At 41.6% G+C, this 19504-nt stretch overlaps 3 protein-coding genes across 3 annotated transcripts; 1 reads left to right on the top strand and 2 right to left on the bottom strand.

Moving 5' to 3' along the window:
* Nucleotides 1-214: 214 nt before the first annotated feature.
* Nucleotides 215-4884, top strand: slc25a4 (solute carrier family 25 member 4). The gene is made up of 4 exons (XM_077570817.1): nt 215-366; nt 1737-2223; nt 3287-3427; nt 4518-4884. Exons 1-4 carry the CDS (start codon nt 256-258, stop codon nt 4673-4675), a joined length of 897 nt encoding a protein of 298 aa, XP_077426943.1. The 5' UTR covers nt 215-255; the 3' UTR covers nt 4676-4884.
* Nucleotides 4885-5591: 707 nt separating this feature from the next.
* Nucleotides 5592-9227, bottom strand: cfap97 (cilia and flagella associated protein 97). The gene is made up of 4 exons (XM_077571968.1): nt 8638-9227; nt 7365-7636; nt 5969-6113; nt 5592-5808 (listed from the first exon to the last, which is right to left on the bottom strand). Exons 1-4 carry the CDS (start codon nt 9140-9142, stop codon nt 5684-5686), a joined length of 1047 nt encoding a protein of 348 aa, XP_077428094.1. The 5' UTR covers nt 9143-9227; the 3' UTR covers nt 5592-5683.
* Nucleotides 9228-10248: 1021 nt separating this feature from the next.
* ufsp2 (ufm1-specific peptidase 2) lies at nt 10249-14551 on the bottom strand. The gene is made up of 12 exons (XM_077571967.1): nt 14414-14551; nt 14158-14245; nt 13689-13872; nt 13548-13614; nt 13127-13281; nt 12848-13040; nt 12478-12624; nt 12244-12408; nt 11171-11295; nt 11022-11098; nt 10658-10782; nt 10249-10575 (listed from the first exon to the last, which is right to left on the bottom strand). Exons 1-12 carry the CDS (start codon nt 14414-14416, stop codon nt 10489-10491), a joined length of 1416 nt encoding a protein of 471 aa, XP_077428093.1. The 5' UTR covers nt 14417-14551; the 3' UTR covers nt 10249-10488.
* Between the last annotated feature and the right edge of the window lie 4953 nt (nt 14552-19504).

Genomic DNA, 19504 nt, shown 5'->3' on the forward strand with positions numbered 1-19504 from the left:
GGCGAACGTGTCTTTTATACCCTCGTCTGTCCTTCAAACGTCCCCTTAGTGTGGGCACGCTTCCTCGTAAACTTCAACCTCGGATATTTATTCGGCCTCGTGTGCGGGTTCGACAGGCAGCAGATCCATCAACTCCTAATTCTCGCGATAAACGACCTCCCCTCATATATTAGGACACGCGCGGGGGTCGCATCGTCCACTTGGAGCTGCGACGTCGGCTTTCCTGCTGCGTGTGTTTGCGTGAAACGTGCAGCCATGTCGGACGCGGTGGTCAGTTTCCTGAAGGACTTCTTGGCCGGTGGCGTGGCCGCCGCCATCTCCAAGACAGCCGTAGCGCCCATCGAGAGAGTCAAACTCTTACTGCAGGTAATCAAAAGATGCGGTGCGCAAAAGAGCAAGCGTGAAAACGCGTCAAACTCGGTGACGTAAATGCGCGTCATGCTTGTCAGTATGGAGCTGGGAAAAAGCAGGTGCTGAAATGAACCAACCAAATTTGGGTGCGTAATGTTACGCGTAAAAGTTACAGAATAAAGTGTGCTGATGAATTCATCTTATCTCGTGCGTAAAAGTTGGTTGCGCAAGCCAATCGTGCGTCATGCGTGTCAATAAGCAGCTGCGTGTGTGCGTAAAAATGCGAAAATTGAGTGAGGACAGATTATGAAACGAATCAACCAACGCTTGCGCGCGTAACATATGCAGAAAAGTTAGTCATTTGTGCGTAAAACGTGTAAATAAAGCTGAGACTTCTGTTTTTTACGCACAGCATTGTTGGCGCTCACGTTGTCGAGTTACATTAATCAAGCGTCCCCATTGAAGGCTCCGTCTTACACGTCTGTGTCTGCGAGCCAAAGTTTAATACTTGAATTCAGAACCCGACATTAAGCATATAAGCAGTGAAAGCGAAGCGCTAAATTTAACTCGGGAGCTGTAACTTCATACTCGGTACGTTTCTCGAGTGACACCTCGCTCAGTGGTGAAGACGCTACCTCCGCGGACAAAAATATTGGGACGCCCGGCCGGTGAACTTACAGGAAGTGACAAATAGAGGTCAGTGATGCTCTTTTTTTCAGAGGAATGGGGGAGATATTTTACAACTTGCCTTAAATACAAGTATAAATTATATGCTTAATGATGTCTACAGGAGGAAAGTTGTATATTTTTTATTTAATAATTATAACCGTAATTCAACAAAAGATGCCTCTGCCAAATCTAATATTGGGGTCTAAGGAACTGAACGATAAAAGAAAAAGGGGGTCTTCAAAGCAGCACATACCGTCCATTTGTTAATTTAGTAAAACAACCCCACCCCACCCCCAACCCCTCACCGGCTTTATACCAACTGCCTACGAGCTGTTTATGTCTCATCTGTACGTATACCGTAGAGTTTATACATTAGTCTGCTCGCGAGATGGGAGGAGCAAGATGGCCGCCCTGTGACTTCAATGGCTTGCACGGGCGTGTCTGGGCTATTCAGTCATATATTCACATCAGTGACTGTAAGTCTGTTTATCTCTAATGAGATCAGCGGCGTGTCCAGTCTCGTTCTGTTGATGGCGCCACAGCGCCGTTTATTGGCATTGTGGTGTACTGCGGCCAATTTTGGAACTAAGAGACTTTTAGCACCTACTTACTGACCAATATTAAGGAGTCTCCCCAGCCCCAAATTGCAATGTCGATTTGAATTTGATTAATTGTTCAGCCCTAGTAGAGACTTTATCATTCGTTTGTTTGTGCAGGTCCAACATGCCAGTAAGCAGATCACAGCTGAGATGCAGTACAAGGGCATCATCGACTGTGTGGTGCGGATCCCAAAGGAACAAGGCTTCGTGTCCTTCTGGAGGGGCAACTTGGCCAACGTCATCCGATACTTCCCCACCCAGGCCCTCAACTTTGCCTTCAAAGACAAGTACAAAAAGATCTTCCTGGGCAACGTAGACCAGAAGACACAGTTCTGGCGCTACTTTGCCGGCAACCTGGCATCAGGCGGCGCAGCCGGCGCCACCTCGCTGTGCTTCGTCTACCCACTGGACTTCGCCAGGACGCGACTGGCCGCCGACATTGGCAAGGGGTCTGCCGAGAGGGAGTTCACCGGCCTGGGGAACTGTATCTCTAAGATCTTCAAGACGGACGGCCTCAAGGGGCTCTACCTGGGCTTCAACGTGTCCGTGCAGGGAATCATCATCTACAGGGCCGCCTACTTCGGCTGCTTTGACACAGCTAAAGGCAAGGACAACTACGAACAGTCTTGTGGTGCTTCACATAGATGACTAAATCTCTATCTTGAAGAGTCTTCCCCCTAAAATCGATTCTTAACCGATTAGTGATTTATCGATGGGATAGAATATCTGCTTTTTGAAATATTAGCTAGCTGCAGCCCTTTTAGAAAACAACACCCACACACAATATAGCCTATCCCAGGACACCTTTGGGGTACTTTAAGTAATCCACTTGGTGAACTCATAGTGTAGTTATGCTGCCAAGCAGTCAAAAGGTAAATTACAATTTGTGTAGGTATGCTATCCAGGTAGAGCAGCTACACTGAATGCTAATGTACCACTTCAATGGAAGGTACTAGCATAACTACACTCAATTTTAATGTACCGCTTCTCCGCTAGGTAGCGCAACTACACATTTGTAATTTACCACTTCACTGCTATGCTAGGTATCACAGTAGGTTAATTATTTGTTAACGTACCAGTCAACTGCGGAGTCGCGCAACTAGTTATTTGTTTGCTAAAGGGTGAATTACAACTTAATGATTGTGCTATCTAGCAGTGGAGTGTTAAATTACAAATGTGTGTAGCATTGTCTCATCATATTTGGAAACTCGACTGTGGTTATCAAGCAGATGCTCAGTGTTATTTTGATCATACTTTACCTTCCTTTAGCTAAGTATGTGAGCCAAAATAATAAAATAATAATAATGTACTGTGATGTACATTATACTTGTAAGGGCCTTTTGAGACCCTTATGGACACCTTATACTGTACGTACATCAACAACAGTTTAAAAACACAGAAAAATACAAGGCAGTGCTGTTATGGTGAGTTTAAGAGACTTGAGTTGCGTAGGTCAGAATAGCTAACTATAGCTAGCTATTCAAAATAGTTCACTTCTACATTACTGCAAACTGCAACCACAGCCATTAAAATATATCTCTCTGATACAATCAAAAATCAGCATTCATATCTCATGTTGGATTGCATTAGATTGTTTAGGCCTGCCTAATGTTTTGATTTTGAGGGTAGTAAGACATATGACTAAGCAAATATAACCCCCCTGACAGGAATGCTTCCCGATCCCAAGAACACACACATCGTGGTCAGCTGGATGATCGCCCAGACGGTGACGGCCGTGGCCGGCCTGATTTCGTACCCCTTTGACACAGTCAGACGTCGTATGATGATGCAGTCTGGTCGCAAAGAAGGTGAGCTAGTCGCTAGTCCGGTGGAACAACATTGTCAAAGACATGGCGACCATTGTATGTATATATCCTGTGCACAAATCAGTAGCCATTTGAATTGAGTTGCAAATTGGCCGTTGAAAACAAACACCGAATCAGAATGTTCTCATTCAAGTCATGATGCGTCATAGCATAGGATTGCAAATGCGCAGAAGCTACGTAGGCTGATCAGGTCTGAATTTTCACATTTTCTTCCGCTATCTATCTGTCTATCTATCTATCTATCTATCTATCTATATCCATCCATCCATCCAGCTATCGTAGCTAGCTAAGCTAGCTAAGCTATCAAGCTATCGTAGCTAGCTAAGATATCTACCTATTGAAGGAATTAACATTAATTGTAATCTTTTGCGTGTTCAAATAATTCCAAGATGAGATTCTGGTGAAGAGGGTCCTTGCAAGGTTGATTTATTACAGAGATCTCTGGTCACACAATTGCATATCACCTAAGCAGTGTCATCCAATGTGTGTGTCCTCTTTTGCCCACACAGCCTCTTTATTCAAACCATGAGGAAATGCCTCTGTCATCCCGTGAGGTACAGAATGAGTTTGCATTTTCCCAGTAAACTAGATCGTCCTTGAACTTTTAAAAACCGGATTTCTAACGAACAGCAACCAGACTTCTTAGATAAACATAGAAACATATTAACTTTCTCATGTCTGGGAAAACAGTAGAAAATATAGCAAGAATGTTAAAATTATTACTCATCAGGTTATATTAGGTCAACATAATTACACCTTCATCAACACATCTATAAAGAAATCGAAAACAGGTAAAATGTAAAATAAAACAAAAAAATGTTAACAATGTCAACACTATCTATTTTAGCAAGCTAATCTATTTTAGCTAGCTAATCTATCTATCCAATCTATTTTAGCTATCCGATAGGATAGATCGGTGTCTAGATAGAATCCTTCCTTCCTTCCCTATCTATCCATCCATCCATCCATCCATCCATCCATGAGCAGCCAGTCGCCACTGTTTCAAGACCTTATCACCCAGCCCTGCTTTCGATTATAATGCACATGACTCCTGTTATTTTATGTCGTGCAGCTGACATCATGTACAAGGGCACAATCGAATGCTGGAGGAAGATCCTCAAGGACGAAGGCTCCAAAGCCTTCTTCAAGGGCGCTTGGTCCAATGTGATCAGAGGGATGGGCGGAGCTTTCGTGCTGGTGCTGTACGACGAGATCAAGAAGTACACATAGGCCACCCCGCGTCACCATGGAAACCCTCTGGGATGCTCGCTAGTCTTAATTATGCTTTTTACACACGTGGCAGCCACCAAAAAGATTCTGTACATACACTCAGCAGCCACGTTAGGTACACCTGCACAGTGCACCTAATAAAGAGTGCCAAGTTAAGGCCAACTGTAACCAGCAACTGTCTAAGAATAAAGATTGACAGTTTCTCACCATTCGTTGCCATGACAACCTGCTGTCAAATGAATATAAAGTTGTATTAACATTTTTTATTATAAATAATTGAATTCATTTTAGTTTTCAGACAATATTACTTTCGCTACTTTAAAAATTGGTAGACCTTTTTCAAAATTCAATTCAAATGTTATTTATGATTTAATGTACTGAATCTACAGATATTACATGTAATTTAATGATTTTTTTTTTAAATATTTAAATATGGCAGCAATACTTATCAAATATGACAATTACTTTTAACTTGTTATCAAATATGGTGGGTGGTATTTACATTTTTTTTAAATATATAAAACAATTTAATTATGTATTTAAAAAACATACCACTGAATGCATTTGATAGCAAGTTTAAATTGTCATTAAAAAAGTAAAACTGCCATTTTTTAAATCTAACTTATAAATTCAACTAACATTTAATTCTAATTGTAGATTATGCATACACACACACATATATACACACATACTGTATATTAAATGACTGCATGCATTACTACATTACTTTTTTACTTGACTTACTTTCAAATGAATACAAATTGGTATAAAAATATATTTAAAATTTCATCAAAATTTATTTAAATTTTCATAGTTAAAAATGTAAATGCTTTTTTTTTTTTTAATGACCATCTATTATTTACCGTCAAAACTATCTTTGTGGCCAATTTTTCTCTTGTTTGAAATCACTTCACCATTAAGTCAAAATAGACATTTATTCAGGAACTTGAAGACAAAAATAGACATTCAGGAACTTAAAGACACATGCATGCTGTACACTACATAAGACTAACAACAAAAAGGTGGGCGGGCCGCAAGGAGCGCTTTGGCCCTGGTTGCGTTGGAACTTGCCGAGGTGACTCGTGTTGCCAACTGGGAGGTGCTTCCCCGTATGGAGCTCATGCCGGCGGCCACTGCGGAGGAAATAAACACGGCAAATCTTGCATGTGAACAATCTACACCTCAAATTCACGCATTATTTCATCCTGCTTGTTGCTGCTGCCATATAAAAGATTCAAGAAATTTTGACTGACAAATTTGTTGAGTGTGTGCGCGTGTGCTCTGAGGTCATACCGCTGGATGGAAGTATGTTGGTGGCGTTGTCGCACACTTCACACGGCGTGGCCTGAAACCTGGCTTGGCGCTGGTAGTCGGACAGCTGGTTGGAACGCTTGAGTGCCGGCGTGGACTTGACGAACTCCAACCGCTTCAGGAGGGCCTGAGAAGAAAGCAACGACAGTTACGCATTAAGTTGAAACCCTCACGGAACCTTCTCACAATCAACACGTCGACATGACTTATCTTCCTGTGTCAGTTGGTGAAAACAACAAGAGTGAAAAGTGTCTGGATGACTGAACTAATGTTACTTGTTAAGATGTGAGTGACTTGAGAAATTAACATGTGATATACATATTCAATTACTGCACTCCAGGAATAGACAGTGTGACAATGAGGTGAAAGAGTGGACACCATGCACCGCATAAATGACTTTTACTAATCATATCATCATTTCAATCAATCATACGAAAAACTAAAGTACATCTTGAAACAATTCTCACCATTAGTTATAATTATAATGCTACATACATACACTTTTTTTTTATTTTTATTTTTTACAGAAGTTCATGCAATATCAACATGTATGAAATAACTTCACAATGACTATCCTTAAAAGCTTCTTACTTTGTGGGCGTGGCCAGTATAAGGTAACAAAATCATTGTCCTATGTGGCAGTTACGATCAAGCACAACAAACTCTGCCCGGCAACAAGCGACCTCGCAAGTGTGACATGACCACAAATAAGGATCCAAGCATTTTGTTGACGTGTGCTAGTGCGTCCGATTGACACTACTTTAGTAGCATATGTGCAGTTTATATGGGAAGAGTCAGAAGAACTGCAAAGGTTGGACTTTCCTGTGATGTCACATCGCCGCCACCCGCTCCACCTGTTGCCATCTGTCCAATGTCCATGTCTGTCCAGTGTCTTCTTTCAATGTGCCCACACTCACAAGAACTCAGCTGAGCAAACACTTAACACTCAAAGTCATCAGTGGACTTATTCCGGCATTGTTTACAGAAATATACCATTCAGTGGCAGTGAGTCAGGCCCTGATTTAGTATAAGATAATTTGCTGGCGTCGGCAGAACGCTTTCAAAAAAAAAGAAAAAAAGGCAACGTTTGTTGAGCCATTAACGTCCCAACATCAAAGACAGCAAGCCATTTTTAACACTTTATAATATATATATTTTTTATTTAACAGGAATATCAATAGGTCAAAATCTGTCCTTAAGTGTGCATATTTGAATGTCAAAAAGCTATTGGATGAATAATTGATACTTCCGTATCCATATTTGATCATAGTATGATACGTTGCAATATCAACTTTGTCGCACGTGCATCCGCCTATGATATCAATATTTGCAATGCTACAAGAAACTATGACAATTGAGAACAAAGAAGCTAACTCACCTGGTTGTCCATATCGATGCGTTTCTGCTCCCGCAGGCGATTGACAGAACTGTGAGGGACGTGCGGGGCGGTGCTCTTGCGAGTGAACTGGTTTACGATGGCGCCGGGCGCTAAGGAGATGCGGGAGAGCACTCGGAGGAGTCGCTGATTCTCGTGGTCGATGCGTCGGACCTCGTTGTTGTTGAAGGTGAAGTTTTTCCTGCTCGGCCGTCCTCTGCAGTGAAGGATGAGGTTGTCCTGTATGAGGCTTCCGCTGGTTAAGGAATCCATGTCTGGAACATTGAAAGAATTATTAATCCTAAATGGAAATTCACTTCATTTTATTTTACATGCAATAAAGGGATACTCAACTCGTTGAGCCTTTTTCAGCAGGAAAAAGGTAATATTTTATCTAGGATTCATTTGTTAACTTCATTATTTTTCATGTACAATTTACCTTTAAAAACAAATTTTGCCACTCGTTGTTGACTGAAGATGACATCACCTGTTCTGATGAAAAAGGTAACGACCAATCATGGCTCACTTGTTTTCTGCGTTTGGTGAACAAACTGAGCCATGATTGGTTGTCCGTTTCCTCAGCACAGGTGATGTCATCTTCAGCAAGTGGCAACATTTGTTATTACATTAGAGACAAAATATTATCTTCTTACTGTTGAGTCAAGTATCTCTTTAAAGACGTTAACTGAATATGTCATGTCAATGGACAATTGCGAGATATTAAAAGTCAAAATGGCGGTCTTGCATTTGAGGCAAATGTAAACAACAAAGATGGCTGATTCCGATAAATTCTTCGTTGTTCTGGTTAACGCAGACATTCCAAATCACGTTGTCTAACGTGAACATGTTACTATTTACATTTGCCTCGAACACTTTTGAGGTTGGAACTAACACAGAGTGCATAAATCCGATTTCCCACCTTCCTCAAATGCAGCATTTATCCTCGGTGAAAGGACGCTCTCCGCTCATTGAAAAGCATTGGGCTTTGGACTGTTGTAATTTGATTTGTGAGGATCATTTTTATTTGAAAATGTGATAAAATGTTGTTTGACTACTATAATAGTTAGTATGCTAGTCACTGGCAAAATCAATACATTACGCCATGGAAATCAAGCTTTGCATTGCATTGTGGAGATAACAGAAATACCCGGATGTTCGGAATCGTCAATTAATCCAAATAACAGAAAACGCTTATTTATTGAGGTTCACTGTACTATTTGACTGTACTAGTCTGTAGTCGATCCAACAAGGAGCATCATTGACAGTCGTACTGCACCTGCACCTCCCTGTTGACGGAGGACGCTGCTGGCTCGTGTCGGGTGCGCGCTATCCCGACGCTTCCCCTTGACGCTGCCCATACCGGGCTCCACAAACTGTAGGTGCTGGAAATGTGAGGAGGCTGGACTTCCCGTCCTTTCGGCCAGGGACAGCCTGTTGGATGCCCTGCTGGCGGACGGTTGTCGGCCTCTGCTCCTCGAGCCTCCCGGCGAACTGTAGCGGCTGGAGACGGTGGAGCAAGAAGGCGGCCGTTTAGCTCGGGAGGACCGCTCGCTGACTACCTCCGACGCAGAGTGCGAAGCCACGGGTTGAGCCCGGGTGTCGTCCGTGCTGCAGTCGCTGCCCTCGTCGTCTTCTAACGCCTCGAACGAGCCGCTGGGAATTTCCTCTTCCACTTCATTTTCCTCGCTCCTGCCTCCTCCTCCCCGGTCTCTGTCCTCGTCGCGGTCGCTGTCAAAAAAGGAGTGGTCGACGTCACCCTCCAAATCACTTGGGTTGAACATGGCAGTCCCGGCGACGCTCGAGCGCGGGGTTTAAATCCAGGAAGACGAGGGACGAGAGTAGCTGGGTGACGTCACTTCCTGGCAACGGTTGCCGTGGATCGTGGTTGCCAGATGGGGGCCTCCTCGAGACACATTTCACACTACGAGCTAGGCCGAACAAACCTCGAAGGGAGCTCGACCTCTGATTTAAAAATCGCATCATCACTCTCACGCATGTTGTAAAAAGTGACACAACAGTTTTATTCAAAGCTGCACACTGATGACGGCCTACAATTACATCAGCGTGTCATTACACCGATCAAAGGCCTTAAGTGTTGTCAGCCGATTTAAAGGCTAATGTCAGCCCCTGACGCGGATGACGTGTCTGTGTAATTGCACTATTTGTTCACTAGATGTCACTCGTAGTCAAAACACAGGATGTATTATTATTATTATTGTTATTTTTTACATTTATTGAACATGGATGTCAACGTTGGAGTCGCGACATGGTCTGTAACAATTGCTCACGAGTCACCACCAGCATTAAATAATTAATTATAATAATTGCACTCAAACGTTTTAAAACTGTTCTAAAACGTTAAATGCAAATATAGTTGTGCTACAGACCCATTCCAATTGGCTGGCAAGCGGGGCGTGCCCGCCCACCAAATTAAGCTTGTGCGTTACATTAGAGTACACCACGTGAAACAAACACACCACAAAAAAACGTTTTTTTGTGCATTGAGTAACATAAATTGTGAGAGGTCCAGTCTGAACCGAGGCAGGATTAATAAAATAGTGTTTCTCGAAAATATTCTGTAGAAGTTGCACTGTTGTATTTGAGCCAAGCAAATTACAATCATAAATTGCCCCGTAGCTCTAAGATACTAAGATTTTATTTTCTGTTTGTCACTAGGAGTTCCAGGCATAGATAAAAAATAATAATATTTTTTTTATATTTGTTAAAATATATGTTTTTAAATTTTTGTTCTAAATAGTTAAGTGAAAAATGATCATTTTGCACACTTGCATCATGGTACAATGGTTGGTAATTAATGTTTTAAACGATAAATATAGCACAAACTATGACCCCCCCCCACCCCCCCAAAAAAACATAATTGCATTTCAAATATCTTCAAAATTTGCTGTCTTTACAGATATTATGTACAATTCTGATGATGAATGAGAATTGTAAGAACTGTTTTTGATGCCTTGTTTAGTCCTAGTTTGGCAAAACTATCATGAGCCAAAGCGGCTATAGCAAACATGAGCGCTGACAATAATAAATATATTGTAGAAATATTTTGCCACAAAATAAAAACAACTTTTTTTTGTTATGTTTCATTTTATATCATCATGGCTGTCCATCAGATTACTTTTGGCCTCTGAGGGAGACACATATTATAATATGCAGTTTGATCCCAAAACTCCGGTCCTTTCCAGCCACACCAACCCTGAGGAAAACACGAGAGACATAAATCACAAATGTCTGTAACCGAGACATGTGGAGAAGCACTAAAGACTTTGGAGGCCCACCTTCTCTGTGATGACCTGCAAGTCCTCTGCGCCCGTGTAATGAGGGTCCAAGATGAGGAAGCGGATCTGCCCGGTGGTCTCACTCCAAGCAACGCCCAGGATGGTGTGAGCTAAAACCCCACCACCTGCAAAGGACAAAGAACATTTACATGACAAACGTCAAGATATTCTCATCATACAGGTGCATCCCATTATTTTTGTATAATGTGAACAATTTATTCATTTCAATAGTCAATTCAAAAAGAGAAAAAAAATATTTCAATTATAATTTGGATTGGTAACACTTATAGCTAATGAAAACCCTCAATTTACTATGTCAAGAAAATTTCTTTAAAACATGGTAAAACCTCAGGGAAGAGCTCACCAATCATCACGGGAGTGCCCTCAGAGAGGAAGTGGTTGGCCAGTTCTCTTCCTTTTGAAGGCATATCAGAGCCCTGACTGAAATGACGAGTACTCATTATTATGAATCTATAATATAAATCCATCAGACAGAGTGCAAGGCAGACAAACCTCACAAACAAGATCTTGGACGTGACCCCAAGGAGTTGGTTGAGGACAGCGTGAACCTCGAAGGATCCAATCCACTGACGTGACCCCACAAAAGACCCCTGCTTGTCACCAACATCCACTAAAGCCTAAAAAATTAATATTCAGGAATACAGGAATGTCTCACAAGATGGCCGCAAATGACATGAAATGGCATCTAGCCACATAATGGCAAACACATTTTAGTGTTTTTGATGCTAGTCACTTTGTTATCATCTACTGAACCCTGTAGACTATCACAAAAAACATATGCTACACTGGATATAAAAAGTCTACACACCCCTACTGAAATATTAGGGTTATATAATATAACAAAATGAATCAGTTTGTGATCTAAAACCTGTACAAGAGAACTGGGGATTTCTTTTGGAAAGCTGTCAGTTTTTAAGTGAAAATAAATAGCTGCGCTAATGTGGTTGCACAAGTGTGCACACCCTCTAAGAACGGGTGATGTGGCTGTGTTCAGAACTACGCCATCACAATCAAACTCATGTTAAACGAGTCAGCATACACTTGACATCATTGATAAGAGACTCCACATAAAAAGTTCAGAACCATTTTTTTCCCGTTAGTTTTCGTTAACTATAACAACCTTGCCTCACACTTGGTGAAAGTAACTACAATGGCACTACAATGACTGCCGTGAAGGCCTAGCATCAAATCTGAATCCTTCATTATTTAATAACCATACAAATCACACTATCAGTCAAAAGTTTGTCAAAAGCATGTTTTTTCACCCACTCTTATTCAAATAAAATAAAAATGAAAGGGGGGCAAAAAGAAATAAAACTTGTAATATCTGCCCCTGATCAACAGCAACAGTCAAGACATTTTCAAAATATTTTTTTTCACAAAACTAGAAAATTAATGAATTCAACAGCATAATTTTGTGTTACATATCAATATCATATATATATATATATTACTAGATTGTTGTCCAGTAATTGTGGTTTTATAAAAAAATAAAATAAAAATTAATGCAAAATTAATTTTCCTATTGTGAAGCCATTAAAAAAATTTCGTCCCATTCAAGTTACCTGCTGGATCTCCTTGTGAGCAGGCACGGACCGCTCCACGTAGCCTTGCTGCTGGAACCAGGAGCAGATGGTCTGCAGGGAGCGATAAGCACAGCCCCAGCCGTTGTCGTCCATGCGGTCCTGCATGTAGTGGTGGTAACTGTACAGCCCCTGCACCAAGTACACCTGAAACACACACAACATAATCAGGACTGCCATTCCAGAGTATCGGAGTCAATACTTAAATAGCTTCACCTTTCCGTCGTCCAAGGTAGGATGTGCGAGGGCCAGGTGAGGGTTTCGGAGGTAACCGTCTTTGTAGGGTTCATTGGGGAAGTGATAAGCGTTGGCTCTTCTAAAATAGGGCCTGTCTTCTGGTAGTTCAAAGCGCTCGTGCAGCTCCTAGCCAAGCAGGGATTGAGTGCAAAAATGAAAGGAAGACTCCATATTAAAAAGATGACGTACTTTGGGGTGTTTCTGATTGTTTAGAAATGTTCTTCCATCCGCAACAGATTAGATTGTACACATAAATACAACAGTACATGACTGTAGTGTAAAGGCAAGTTAGGTCCAAAATGTAATCAACTGGCTTACGTGTGGCACTGGGTCACTCTCATTGATGTACCTTACGCTGGTTCTCTAGTTGGCTGTCGGGCACCCCAGCTGGATAGACCACCGTCACTAGTCCCTTGGGCTCCGGAAACAGAAAGTGAAAAGGCTCCGGGACCAATAGCGTAGTTCCTTTCATGTGGCGCAGCGTCTCTCGCTCCATCTCATGTAGCTGATGTGTTAGCGCCTCCAACAGGCGCTCACAGGCACTGCATAATGAGATAACTTTAAAATGTAAGTTCTGACCTGTTTTCTGAAACAAAAACAAAGTAAAAGTTTTAATTGTGATGATTACTCTTTGATGGTGTCAGTGGAGCAAATGTGGACAACACAATCCATGGGAAGGGTTGTGGATAGGAAGTGGGACTTCTGGATGGTTCTGCAGAAGATGGGTGCAGGGAGGGGACCTGGCTTTGTTATCTCCATCATGAGGTTTAAGCTGATCACTCTCTGAACGGAAAGCAAATTAATGCTGCGATTGTCATACTGTATAATTAGCTATCATACATTATTACCAGTACTCAAATCAAAGTAATAGTCTGTAAATTCTTCAATAGACACTCAAGTTGACATATTTATACATCATCTCATGCCTTACACGCTGTATTTGTTAGTGGTCCATATGACATATAATGACAAATTTGAATCAAATCTATTTTTTCAAACTGTTATTCTTCTAATAGAGAAGCAAAGACAATGACAAAATGTTCACATACAGCTACAGAGTTCTTTTTGCCCTTCTTCTTCGCAGACCTTTTGCCAGCCAACTCCTGTTCATCTGTCCTGAAATGTATAGAATATAATATAGAATTAGGAACAAATGGAATGCATTTAAGATAACAACAGAAACAACTTACTGTATCCATTTATGTAGCTCTTCACACAGTGTGCATGCATTTATTTCTTTTGGAGTCACACAAACATGTTTGTTTGGCCAAATAAAAACTGGGCTGTCCTGGACTCTAAGGACGATGGATTCTGAGTTGACGTGAGAGCGTAGATTTTCAAACGTTCTTGAAATTGACTTGTGCATGAGCGTCACTGAAAAAAAGAAGGGGAAAAAACGTGACTTTCTGTTACATACTTTACTGTATTTGAGACATAACTGGATGATGAAAATGACAATTTCTTCAACTACTTGAACTGTTTTCATCTATTTTCTGTAGCGCATGTCCTCATTAGGGTCACGGCTCGACCATAAAAGTGGGAGAAGGCCAGAGACATACGTAATATTAGTTTATCCTCACAGGCTTCCGTAATTCAGTGGATAACACTATTTGAGATAAATTGAACCTTTAATTAACTCAAAATTACGTTCCATCATACCATCAGTGCTGTCCAGGAGACATTTGAGCTCAAGAGGTCCTCTCACACGGAGGAAGTCTCCTGGCTCGAAGCTATTTGAATCACCAATCTGAAATAGAACAAAACAAATCAGCAGCCGAGGGTGGAAGTTTTACATTCACAATGTGGACAGCAAGCGACAACGTACTGCCCGTTGACGACTGTCTACGAGACAATAAAAAGCTGGGTTAACATGATCACAGTAACATGAGAGCTCTTAAATCATTGCCATGCCCACCATAGTCAGGTTTTGTTGGGGAAAAGTAGAAAAGCAAAGCCGAGTTGTTTATTCACAGGAAGCTGCCATGTCTGTTTGACAGTTTTCAACGTGTCCCTTTCCGTGACATTTGATTGGGCCTCATTATCCCCGCCCACCGGTGTTGCATTCATGGTAACTCGTAATTTTGGGAAAAACGCAAACTTTCATTTCGTTCATCTAAAATTTCCCATAACAATAGAATAGCTTCAAATGTAAACATTGTCGATATTTGAAGCTCTTTTCACATTTGACCAAAAAATATAGCTCCTAACTAAAACAGAAAGTCATACATTTCAACAATAAGTAGAGGCCTGGCAGAGCATCACCTGGGATGAAATCCAGCGTCTGGTGATTAATTATTCAGGTTGTAATTGACTGCTAAATATTTACAAACAAGTGTCAAAACGTGGAAGCTTGATTTTGTTGTTGTTGATTTGTTCCATTACTTTTAATTCCATAAAAAAAATGGGAGGCATTCTGTATATTCCAACTGTCACTTCCTACACCGTTCACCTGTTTTGGATGTCTGCAGTCTGTAAACGCACATCTTGTTCGTTACATTTCAAATCAATTCTGGTGGTGTTCACAGCCAAAAAGATGAGAGTTGTGTCCATGTCCCAATATTTATGGGCATGACTGAATGTGCCCTATGATCGATCGGCTGAAGAGTTCAGAGTGTTATGAAAGTAGAAACAATTCAGTGGTAGGCCGACTAGAGTTCTTGTCTTGTCAAGTCGCATAAACACGAATAATGTATCGATAGTATCAACAACAATAATGTGTTCTGACCACAGAACCTAGGGGGTTGCAATAGGCTGCCATATTGTGTATATATTCCAATTCAACAGCGGGGAGGCTATACATCTATTGTATACATGCGTGTCTCTACTGGTGGGTCAGCATCTAGGATGGAGTGAGGCATACAATATCTAATCATTCCAGCATCAATGCCCATGTCACCCTTCTTATGCAACATGGGGAAACATGCATTGGCATTTGCTTTTCTTTTTTTTTCACTGACATTTACAATATTTCCTTTACTGTCTATTAGTAGCGCAAAACCAACATTAGTAGTAGCACGCTCGTCACTATAACAGAGAAGAGTGGAAGTCTTTCTTAGTGCTTCGCCTGTTTGCCTCGGGCGACGACACTGCAGCCATGCATGCAAGACCAGGCAGATTGAGTGGACACAGCATTGGAGAAACTGGATAGCAGCACTGCATGTAAAAGTAGGAGCTCTAAATCCATCAACACAATTTCACTACAATTACAATTATTTCCCATTTCTACTGGATAAGAGTGAATTTGAGGAATGTGTTTTGCCAATTATTTGCCTTATAGACATTTGGTCACAAAGTGGCCAGAATTATTTATCTAATAAACTGCAGGATGACCAGAAATTGATCAGGGGCAGGCCATTCTTTTATTTTCACAACTGAATGGCCATTTTGCTGCTCTTTCTGGTGTGCCCACCTTGACCACAAGGGGGCACTATAAGACAGACCTGTAGCGCTTCTCAGCTCCTCGCAGAGGATAAGAATTTATGACTGAATTCTGTTATGCGTTCCTACACCTCTTTTGTCGGAATATGAGTTGCTTATGTACTGTATGTATGTATGTATGCAGTATAGAAGATGGGTGGGTATATGTGGTGTACGGTTTGCCATTATATGTTAGCGTTAGCATTAAGCTAGTGGACTAAGCCTAAACTATGTTGTAATCTAAATAAACAATGTCCCCCAGTTTTATTTTCAGTTTGACAGTAAATTTCCACTGGGAGTAGCAACAGCTTGAAGCCACTTTTTTAGAAGAACTGGTCATTATTTGCCAAAAAGCAGACAGAGACAAAAACAAGTTAAGATTGGCTGTGAGGAAAACAAAGCAAAAAACAAACCCCCCAAAGCGTTATAGACACTACATTGGGGTAGAAGTGGTGGGAGTAGCTATTTAAATTCTAAACACCTGTAGAGGCGGAGTTTAAGTGAAGAGGCAGCCCAGGAAATTTACAAGTTCCTAAGATGTAGCTTTTAGTAATTTAGGCCAACCAACTCCAGTCCTCGAGGGCACCTATCCAGCACATTTTGGATGTTTCCATTTTCCAACACACCTGATTCATATGATAAACGTTTAATATGATTAGCAAGCTCTGCAGAAGCCTGATAATGATCCTGATTGTTTGAATCTGGTGCATTGGAGGAGGGAAACATGCTGTCAAGGTGCCCTTGAGGACTGGAGTTGGTGACCCCTGATTTAGGGAGTAACCAACCCTACCCCATGCAACTGAGCCCCCGTAGGCGTGCGTCAACTGACACATGCTAGTTAATTGACACCATTTTGCATGCACACGGACGCAAACTACAGTAATGAAATAATGAAAAAAAAAACTAAACTAATATTAGTAAATACTAAAAACTAATAAAAACAAACAAACCCACTCTATAAACTAATTAAAACAAACTGAATTTAAAAACACATTAGTCAAAAATAAAATATCATTAAAAAAAACTATTGTAATGCTACTTTGTAGGCAGTGTGTGTTGTGATATTATGACACATGATGGTGTTGGTAATTCAAATTCAAATTCTAAAAATGATGCTTCTATTTGAAACGTATTCATTTCTTCAAGTGGACATAATTCATTGCAGCGAAGGCCACTATTTGAGGATTTACGTTTTGTTCTTCAACATAATGTTGCTCAACTGAAAAACAACCATACAGTGGAGCATTTATTGAAAATATATCTTGAGGACCACCGTATAAATGCCGCATTATACGAGGAACCAGTTTTGCTTGACATCGACCTCGCTGGAATCTATTGCTATCTTTTGTTTATCTCTGGTGAAATCTCACCAAGTAGACCATGATTTGCAACGGGGCCGTTGCTATCTTCTCTGCGTTTTTGTAAACAGGATCTGTGCCCTGCCTTGAATATACAGAATAAGAATCATACTGTGAAGAGGAACGACATGGCGCACATACACAATACATCCAGAAGGAGTCTTAGACATAAGCATCGCATACATCTTATGCTTGTGTGTGATGACACTTAGCTGGAAAGATGTAAACATTGTGAACATGTGTTATTTCTCAGATTGAGAATTTCTGAGACACTATGTAATGTATATTTTTATTAATAAAGTTTCAGAGAAAAAAAGAATAAATATCACCAGATTAGAAGTCCCATACAGCACTCATCAGAAGTTTGGAGTCTGGTCGGTGCTGGATTTCACTTTCCTTTCTTTTCTTTGGTCCTTCCTCGGGTCTCCTGACGGCCTCACGGCTCTGGCTGAAGTTCTGAAGTGTTCGGTTTAGGTGAACGGTATTTTTTTAATAGGTTTTAGGTGAACTAATGAATACATATTCACACGCACATGCACATACACATACTCACCCACATACAGAAAAAAAAAAAAAAAAAAAAGAGAGCGCAATGATGATGACATGTCAAATTGGTAAAATTACCGAATGAACAATACTGAGCTCTCCAGAAAAAAAAAGAAAAAAGTTTGGAGACACTTTATAAAATGAACCTATAGGCAGCTCACTACTTTCTCTTCGTCGCATGTCACGTAGCCACCGTACCCGTCATGACGCGTCGGCGCATAAATCTCCGACTATTTATTGTGAATGAAAATGCGTTTAAACTGTACTTTATTTTCTTTGTTGTAAATATTTTCAACTAAAACAAATTCATTATTTCCCTAGTATATATTTAATGCATCACTTTGATCCTCACGCTTGCACTGTCGTTCACGCCATGTTTTTTCATACTCGCAATGCATTGTGCATTGAGTGAGCATCGTTCACTACTTTTCATTGTGAGTAATTTTGAGTGCCCTACATTTTCGCTCCCTGGACATTCGGACAGCCCTAAATGGCGTGACCCCTCAATAGGGCACAACGGGATTTTCAACTTCCGGGTTTCACACATCAGCATCGTTTCCGGCCACTGATGGCCGCGTTCCAACAATCGCACCCCTACCCCTGCGCCCGCCAACCACGGGCGGGAGCACGCCGGCCGTCTCAACGCTCTGAAATGCTTCGGACAACTTAAACAGACACACTACACACTCGCACCCGTTGACGGGAACGTGCAACCGAGGGGCACAAAGGCGGAGGCGTAAGAACTGGGACGCGGCCCACACCTCGTAAACAGGAAATGGAAACAGAGCTGATGTGTGAAAACCAGGAAGTTGGAAGTTTCCCTGTGGCATACACCCCATAGAGCAGGGGTGGCCAAGTTCGGTCCTCGAGAGCCACTATCCAGTCTGTTTTCCATGTTTCTCTCCACTAACACACCTGATTCATGATCAGGATCGTTGTCAGGCTTCTGCAAAGCTTGCTGATGAGCTGATCATTAGAATCAGCTGCGCTGAAGGAGGAAGACATGGAAAACAGGCTGGATAGTAGCTCTCGAGGACCGAACTTGGCCACCCCTGCCATAGAGGTAGTAGGTTAGACATTCCGACACAGCTGTTTTTACACCAGATGCCCATGATGCAACCAATTTTCTGTTTGTGGATTGTTCGCCCTAACTGGGATTTAAACTACAACCCCTGTGTTCAAAGTCTAATGTTCCATTAAATGTACTCCAATTTTAGTACATGTCCAAAATGGCGACCTCAACCCGGCCAAATCCAATTTTCAAACCAACTTTGGGTAAAAGTAAGTAAACCAATCTGCTGAAAATGGACATTTACCCAGCAAGTGGGTTAGGATGTGGGAGGAAACCCGAAGAGAACATGCAAACTCCACTTATGTAGGCCGGAGCTGGGATTTCGAACCGGGACATTAGAACTGTGAAGCAGGCATAACCACTCGTCCACCATTCTGCAGCCAAATGCATTTAAAGAGAAAGAAAAAAAGTGTACTGCATGTGAGAAGTCGTCTGGAAATAACGTCTCCTTGCTGATAGGTCGCTCAGCTCCACCAGCCGTGCTTGAACATGGATTGGCCTGCAGCTCTTCAACCCCCCCCCCCCCCCCTTCCTTCTGCTGCTGCTCATTGGCTTTTTTTTCTCCCCCTTTTGGCGCTGATCGCTCTTACACCATCAGTCCACACAAGCAGAG

Source organism: Vanacampus margaritifer, chromosome 7, assembly GCF_051991255.1.
Source record: "Vanacampus margaritifer isolate UIUO_Vmar chromosome 7, RoL_Vmar_1.0, whole genome shotgun sequence".
NCBI classification, from domain to species: Eukaryota; Metazoa; Chordata; class Actinopteri; order Syngnathiformes; family Syngnathidae; genus Vanacampus; species Vanacampus margaritifer.